The 8824-nt window shown below is 45.4% G+C and overlaps 1 protein-coding gene across 3 annotated transcripts in view; it reads right to left on the bottom strand.

Annotated features, from left to right (window-relative positions):
- Window positions 1-8824, bottom strand: part of ITCH (itchy E3 ubiquitin protein ligase) — a 129995-nt gene that overhangs the window by 41488 nt on the left and 79683 nt on the right. For all 3 annotated transcript variants that reach the window (XM_019539727.1, XM_019539728.1, XM_019539729.1), the window contains 2 exons: window positions 6207-6381; window positions 4333-4399 (listed from right to left, as the gene is read on the bottom strand). In XM_019539727.1, the coding sequence (XP_019395272.1) occupies window positions 4333-4399; window positions 6207-6381 (242 nt within the window). The remainder of the gene's footprint in view (window positions 1-4332; window positions 4400-6206; window positions 6382-8824) is intronic.

The following is an 8824-nucleotide window of genomic DNA, read 5'->3' as shown; positions in this document are numbered from 1 at the left end:
TGCTCACCTCACCCCAAATTTTGGTATCATCAGCGAATTTGAACAGGGTGCACTTTACCCTGTCCCCCAAATGGCTGATGAAGAAATTGAACAGCGTGGGCCCCAGGACCGAGCCCTGGGGGGCTCCGCTGCCCACTTCCCCCCCAGGTCAAATATGACCCATCCACCACCACCCTCTGAGTATGATCCTTGAGCCAATCGGCAATCCATCTGACTGCGTAGGCATCAATGCCACAGTCACCTAGTTTTTTAATGAGGATGGGGTGGGAGACGGTGTCAAAGGCCTGGCTGAAGTCTAGAAAGACTACGTCCATGGTGACACCTGCATCCATTGCGTTTGTGACCTGATCATAAAAGGCAATAAGGTCAGTCTGACAAGACCTGCCCCTAATGAAACCGTGCTGGTTGCCCTTAAGCATCATCCCTGAAGCCGGCCCATCACAGATGTGCTCCTTGAGGATCTTCTCCAAGAGTTTCTCAAGGACAGAGGTAAGACTGACTGGCCTATAGTTACCCGGGTCCTCCCAATTCCCTTTTTTGAAGATGGGGACCACGTTAGCTATCTTCCAGGCATCCGGCACCCGGCCCGAGCACCACGAGCGCTCGTAAAGCCGTGCCAAGGTCCCTGCAATAACCCCAGCTAGCTCCCTCAACACCCTGGGGTGGAGAGCATCTGGACCCGCTGACCTGAACACGTCCAGCCACTCTAGAAGCTCTCTAACCCGCTCCTCCCCAACCTGAGGTCTGGAGGCATTCCCCTCGAGTCCATCTGGCATTCCAGCAGGGAAGTCCCGGTCCCTGCACAAGAATACGGACATGAAGAATTGGTTAAAGAGTTCCGCTTTCTCCTCTGGTGCAAACACCAGATTGCCCAGAGGATCTTGCAGGGGCCCCGCATTACCCGGTGCCTTCTTCATCCTCCCTATGTATTTGAAAAAGGACTTTTTATTATCCTAGATCTTGGATGCTAGTCCTAGCTCTATGTCCGCCTTAGCTTTCCTGACAGCCCTCTTACAGGCCTGAGCAGAGGAAGTATACTCCTCTTTGGAGATAGCACCCCCCTTCCACTGGGTGTATGCCGCCTTTTTGGCAAGCAGGCATTCCCAGACGCCCTTGGTGAGCCAGGGCGGCTTCCGAGCACTTTTGCCCCCCTTGCTTCTTGCTGGGATGGACTCCCCCTGGGCCCTGAGTATCGTTTCCTTAAGGAACAACCACTCGTCCTGGACACTGAGTTGCCCTGCCCTCAAGGACCCCAGCGGCTCACCCACTAGTCTCAACTTGTTGAAGCTGGCCCTCCTAAAGTCTAGGGCTACTGTCTTGCTGCAGGCCCTTGACACCCTGCGCTGGATGGTGAATTCCAGCAAGCGATGATCGCTATCACCCAGGTGATCAAGAACCTGGAGGCCCCTTACCAGGTCATCTCCTGTGGCCAGGACCAGGTCCAACAGGGCGTTTCCTCTGGTGGGACTGTGCACCTCCTGGATTAAGGGGAGGTCCTGTATCTTAGAGAAAATAATCAAGGAGCACATCTGTGGGGGGCCAGCAAGGGAGATCATGCTCAGGGGCAATCAGCGTGGGCTCACCAAAGGCAGGTCCTGCCTGACCGACCTGATTGCCTCTTTATGACCAGGTAACTAAATCCTTGGATGACGGTGTCTCTGTGGATGTAGTCTTTCTAGACTCAAAGAAGGCCTTTGACACTGTCTCTCACCACATTCTCATTAATAAATTACGTGACTGTGGCATTGATGCCTGCCTACACAGTTGGATGGGTAAAAAAACTGGATGATGGGGTGCACCCAGAGGGTAGTGGTGGATGGGTTGTACACAACCTGGTGAGATGTGAGCAGTGTGGTCCCGCAAGGCTCAGTCCTTGGACTTGCACTGTTTAACATCTTCATAAGCGACCACGATGAGGGCGCTGAAAGCACATTGTCCAAGTCTGCTGATGACACTAAGATGTGGGGCGTGGTGGGCACACTTGAAGGGAGAGAGCGAGGCTGCAACTAGATTTAGACAGACTACAAAAGTGGGCAGATGAGAATAGGATAGGGTTCAACATGGACAAATGCAGGGTGCTGCACCTTGGAAGAAAGAATCCACAGCATACATACAGGCTGGAGAGTTCCCCTCTTGAAAGCACAGAGGTAGAAAGGGATCTTGGAGTCATTATTGACTCCAAGATGAACATGAGCCACCAATGCCAGACTGCAGCCAGCAAGGCCAGCCATACCTTGTCATACATCCAAAGATGCATCTCAAGCCGGTCCAGAGAGGTGAGATACTCCCCCTCTGTGTGACACTGGTTAGGCCACAATTGGAGTACTGCGTCCAGTACTGGGCATCGCACTTTAAGAAGGATGTGGCCAGCCTGGAGAGAGAGTTCAGAGGAGGGCCACCCATTTGGTGAGAGGGCAGCAGGACAGGCCCTATGAGGAGAGACTGAGGGACCAGAACCTGTTCAGCCTTAGCAAGAGGAGGCTGAGGGGGGATCTGGTGGATGCCTACAGACTCATCAGGGGAGATCAAGAGCAAATAGGTAGAGCCCTTTTCTCCCTAGCACCACCGGGGATGACGAGGAACAATGGTAATAAGCTGATGGAGAATAGGTTTAGGTTAGAGATCAGGAGGCAATATTTTACAATTAGGTTGGCCAGAAACTGGAACCAACTTCCTAAGGAAGTGGTCCTCACTCCTACCTTGGGTAAATTCAAAAAGAGGTTACGTGATCACCTGTCTGGGGTCTTGTGAACCTGTGGCGGGGGGTCAGGCTACATGATCTGTTCAGGTCCCTCCTGACCCTAGCTATTATAAGACCTGCAAAATGTGAAAGGGTTCTAAGATATGTATATAAGTACCAAGGAAGTATGGAAACATGAACAGTGGAACGAACTCACATATGCAAATTAAAAGGAGAAAATATAGCATAGGAATGAAAAATGTTTATGTCTACTAATTACATTATTTATTCATGCAGTCAGAGGAAAAATAACTTATTCTTAGTTAGGAGGAAGAATGGAAGTGGTCTTCTCCACTGAAAAACTGTATTTCTTCATGCAATATTATAAATTGCAATTGCCTGCATTATTGTTTTATGCACTGGACTATTACATATGTCCAGACTAGAAGCCCAAATGGCAATATTTTAATCTTTTAATTAATTGAGATTTCCAGAGTTAAACTTCTAGGTTTAACTCTGTGGAGTCTTTAAATTAACATCATTTTGATAACTATCTTGCTCATCTCACTAACCATCACTTAAATTCAGGAGCCGCTAATATTATGAACTGCTGGAATTAGAAAACAAGTTTTCATATCAACTTTTAAATAGGACTAAATGATATTGATTGCTAAAATTATGTTCAGAATGTATTTTATTTTTTGCAAAGATGCTTAGTTGGCAATACAAATGCTTTCACAACCACACAAACTTCAAAGCAATGTTTCGGTAATAGTAAGATAAACAAACAAAAAATCTGCATCATTAAAATGGTGAAGATGAAAAAGAAGCATAAAAAAAGTCATGCTGTAATATAAAAATCACTAAAAGTGAAACAGAGTAATACCAGAATTTTATAATCCATTTTGAAATACTACATACAGGAAGTCCTTGACTTACAATGTTTATAAACTGACATCCTGTTTCAACTTTTTCACATCAGTTTCGGCTTTACAACGCTTGATCCGATGCAATGCCACGCCAATGAACAAGTTTGCCGCATTGCCCATCTCCCTGAAGAACATCTGTTCAAATTTCCTTGGACACTTTGTTTAAGAAAGCAGACAAGACTCCAGAAAAAATTTGCAACCAAGACTCCTGAGAAGACTCCAGTTAAGAGCCCTTCAAAAAGTCCAACCAAGAGCCCTTCAAAAAGTCCAGAAAAGTCAACTCAAAGAAGTCTTTCCAAATCAATATGATTGCTATTTACAATATAAATACATTAATGTAGCTACATTACTCACCTATTATTGAGCGAGTGCAAAATTTTGGGTTATTTTTGGTGAAAATAGGGTATTGGGCCATTGTTCAAGAACCAATTGCACATTTATAACTTTGTTTCCTATGGGAAACTCGGTTCTGAGTTACACTGTTTCGACTTAAAAGTGGTTTTCAGGAACCAATTGTGTCGTAAGTCCAAGGACTGCCTGTAAATCTTGTCAGGACTTTTGAACTGGTGCTTTTGAACAGATTTAATTAGAACAGATTTTAAATCCATATTTTCAGTAAAGAAAGAGTACCATTAATCAAAATATTTGATAAAATAATTTGGCAAAGCATACTTAAACGTTTATTAAAGTTACATTTTAAAACACTATGTGAACAGGACTTACCCCATCCAGGTGGAAGAGGGCCAAGAGGATCAAATTCTTTGTTCTGTGTGGAAGTAAAGTCTTGGTTCTGCAGATTACAGACAGAAACCATGCATTAATAATTACTAAATGCCAACAATTTGATTTCTAGACCTCTAGTATAGCTATCATATATAGCTAAATAAATACATTCTTGATAATTTAACACGGGCAAAATTGATCAAAGGATTTTTTCCATATAAAAGGCTTAGATTCATTACAAACTGTTATTTCATTTGAGATCTTTAACCTGTTGGAATAAAGAGTCCAAAGCCATGGAATTATCTGTACTATTCCTAACTATTACTAAATAATTGTATCTTCAGTAACATATGACTAAATGGGTTTAAGCCCTTGCTCTTTGAAAAGTGCTTACAACACGCAGAAGGAAATCAGGACTCAAAACCCAGGATATATTAAAGCTCAACAGGCAGGAAATACTATTCTTTGGGTTTTTACAGCTTCAACTAATTCCCTTTACTATTTTGTTTTGTGTGCAAATGATACTTAAGAAAACAGACCACTTTCCTTGATAAACTACCTTTAAGCAGTATCAGTAAATGCTGAAATCTATCATTCACTTTTGATCTGCATCAGATTTTGAATTATTTCAACTTCCCTTGCTTTTCCTAACATTTACACACCATTATTGCATTTTACCTATACAAAATGCCTCAGTTGCTTTGTTCACGTGAATTTTCTATCGTGTTCTTCCATTAGCACAGCATAAGTAAGTGATTAAGTAATTCTACTTAAGTTAAAAACCATGGGAACTGTATACAAACAGTTACCCTGAACAAATTTCCAATCACTATATCATCTGCTTTGACAACAGCTGGTCTTAGACCAGTGGTGGGCAAAATACAGCCCGCAGGCCATATCCAGCCTGCTAGGTTATTCTATCAGGCCCGCAGGGCCCCTAAAAAAATTGAGAAAATTAATATTTATCTGTCCTTGGTTCCTGGCAGGCACAGGCAGCCCCACATGGGCTGTGAGTAGCTGCAATGTGGGGAGCTGGCCATGGGGCAGGGCAGGGGACACTTTTCCCTGCACTCAGCACCAGCTTGTAACCCCAACCCCGCTGCCAATCTGGGCCCTGTGCGGCTCCAGGCTCACCTGGGAATGGGGGATGCCAGATAACAAAATATGTCGGTTAATTGAGTGGCATGGGCTGTCACTTCTCTTGCCATGTATGCGGTGTCGTGCCGCCCCACCCACGCCATTGCTGCTCCTCCTGCTGAATCACTGCTGGGCTGTTATGCCCCTGGGCTGTGGGGGCTCGGCAGCACAGGCTGCTTTGCCCTGGGCCGTGGGGGTTTGTAGAAACTGGAAGTGCCACAGTGGGCACTTCTGGTTTCACTTTATCTTACAAGCTGGCATGCTGGTTAATTCAGCATGCCAGCTTGTAAGATGCCAGTTAACAGAACTTTTATCAGACAATGGTCTTTGCCACAGACTTTTCACCACCTGTATTCAGTTAACATACAAACAAACCACTGTATTGTGTCCCACTTCTAATCAGTCTATATGCATAACTATAAAAGCAAGAAAGGGAGTTAAGGTTGCCATTTACTTCTCATGTCCAGAAAGATGCATCTTCTTATTAATATATAATTATCATATAACACACAGAATGTGTTGCAATCTTAAGTCTGGCAACCTTATGGTGGGAAGCTTCTGACACCTTCCTTCCTAAACCCATGTACATACAGTTTCACAGAAGTGTGTGGAAGCAAGGGGGGAAAGGGAAAATGTTTGATTTGCTTGATATACAGTGGAGACTTGCGGGTGGGATTTGGGAAAGGGGATGCTCCTCCATAATACACTTTTAGTTTATACCAAAATACATTTCTCACCCCATATATGAATCTCTGATTAAACTGTTGCATAGCTCCTTGAAGCTGACTGCGTTGCAGTTGCCATTGCTCATAATTCCGGACAGATTCCAATGTGGGTCGCTGCCATGTTGTTGTTCTAGTGAAGTGATCAACATAATAAATTCTTCCCATGTTGTCAACTCGTCGTTCCCAGCTAAGGAATGCAAACAAGGGTCTCAACAGTATGCAGTGACCTCAAGGGCTCAGAAGCGATTTTAGAGTCAAGTTGGTGACAAGGCAAACAGAAGATAAGTCTGGAGGACATGGAGCTGTCTATCCTGGGGCCTGTCAGTGTCTCTCCATTCAATTTCTGGTTAAAACATCTAAACACCTGGAGAAACTAAACTCTAGAATGAAAGATTTAGTTTCACTTGGTTCTACTGAACCAACCAGGTAGTCATTCCATTTGCAGTTCCTCAAGTACTGCAAGAACTGCTTTACACACCTATCAGGTTCTAGTAAGTCACTACTATTATTATTTAGTGATAATCTTTAGGGCTAGGATTGATGCACAAAGTAACTGCAGCCTATTGGCTTCTCTGAAAAAACCCCCCAACTTAGAATAACCTTTTCAGACCCCTTTGCATAAGATACTCAGTCATGCTCTTGGTACAATTCCATTTTGACTTCACAAAACCAAAAGAGTGCTCATATTATAATTGGTTCTCACTTCCTATCAACTGAAATAAAATTTAACAAAAATGTCAAGCTGTCATATGCTAATGTGAACATTATGTTAATGAAGTCTCCAGGTGAGAAGAATTGAAACCACCAAGTTTACAGTCACTAATTAACCTAGTAAAAATATTGCCAGGGGATTTGTTTCTCTTCGATACAGTATAACCTCATAATTCCAGCATCCTTAGGACCTAGCACCTGTCAGAAATTTGAAAATTCTGGATTTTTTAAACATAAGGAAAGTGCATAGCCTGGTGCAGCCTGGTGAGCTGGATGCCGGTTTGGGGAAGGTGTGGCTTTGCACATGGGGGCAGCTGCCACCATCTACCACCCCATGTCGCTGCTCCACATGCTGCTAGTCCTCCCCCACCCCCAACCACTCTGTGACTGGCTGCTAGGGGTACACCCGTCAAAAAAGGTTGAAAACCCCTGATATAGTGCATTTTTAAAAAGTGCTGGATTTTTGAGAATTCTGGAATTTTGAAAACCAGATTTATAAAGTTATACTGTGTTAGTTCTCACTGCTCTGTGTGTTCTTCTTTTATGTAAGATGCATGAGACTGTAAATCCAAGATAAATGAAGTGCAACCATAAAATTCTTTTGTTTCCCTATTTGTTTTAAAAAGATGCAAAGAAACTAAGAAAAGAACAAATATGATCCTGTTTAAAAGGTGTCATTGGTTGCTGGACTTTGAATTGAAAAAAGCTCTACTTTCTCAAAGCTCTACTGAAGATGTAGATGGAGAATGGTAACCTTGGGCACAGTAATAGGATGAAAAACAGAAAGATCAGGAGATAGGGTCAGATAGGGAAGTACTTATTCCAAGAAGCCTACTGAGTATATCATTTTTTGGAACTAAGGACCGTATGCTATTATTTACGGTAAAATTAGCTGTGGTTTTTGTTGGCTTTCTGCATGATAGTGTTGCCTATTTTCTTTAACCTTGACATGCCTAAAGATCCATTTTTCTTTATCTGTGGACATAGCTGCATAGTCTGACAGGCGATGGCAATCATTTGGGCCCCATGGGCGACATAGGAAGTTTAGCAGAGCTGTCGTGGGCTGGGTCACCTCCTGAGCCCCTGCAACAGCTCACCAAAACTCCCTCTGTGGGATGGGGCTGCGGGCTGGCAGGGAGCTGGAGTGGGAAGGGGGCTGGCACCTTGGATCAGCAACTCCAGGTCAGGGGTGGGTGGCAGCTGCAGCAGGGGCAGCATGGCCAGGGCCCCCACTGCCATCTCTATTGCCTCCAGGCTGCCCTTCTACCCTGAGAAGGGGCTGGAGCTGCTGTCCGGCTTTGGTGTTGGTAGCCTGGGCACAGAGACAGTAGTGGCCAGGGAGAAGCTGCTGCTGAGCACCAGAAAAAAAGAGGGACCTTGCAGCAGTTGCAGCCACCTTTCTCTCGCTGCTGCCGGAGCCCTTCTCACTGAAGCTGCCCAGAGTCTGTGGGCTGGGGCAGCTGCAGTGAGAAGGACCCTGGCAACTGCAAAGAGGAGGTGGCCATGCCCACAGCCAGGTCTCACTTTTTCTTGGTGCCCAGCTGCAGCTTCTGTCTGGCTGCTGATGCTGAAGCTGGGCAGTGGCACAAAGTTGGGCAGCAGCTCTAGCCCTTCCTTGGGATAGAAGGGTGTCTCCATCTTCATGGCTGCCAGCCACTGCTGCCACCAGTCATCCTGGGTGTGGCGGATGGGTCCAGAGTGGGTGCTGCATGACCCGCAGCCAGGGCTGTGCACTCAGTCTGGGGCTCGGGCTCTGCCTGAGTGGGTCTCAGCTGGTCTCCATGAAGACCCTGGGACTTCGGGACAGTGACAGCACAGGCCCAGGGCAGAAGAGTAATCTGCTCCCCACAGCTCCCGGGCTCTGCCCTGGCCCCGTGCTGTCACCTCCCCAAGATCCCAGGGTCTCCCCAGCCCCACCC

This window comes from Crocodylus porosus, unplaced genomic scaffold (assembly GCF_001723895.1).
Source record: "Crocodylus porosus isolate Cpor-Errol unplaced genomic scaffold, CroPor_comp1, whole genome shotgun sequence".
NCBI classification, from domain to species: domain Eukaryota; kingdom Metazoa; phylum Chordata; order Crocodylia; family Crocodylidae; genus Crocodylus; species Crocodylus porosus.
Note: the sequence above shows the minus strand (reverse complement) of the source record. Positions and strands in the feature narration are given on the sequence as shown.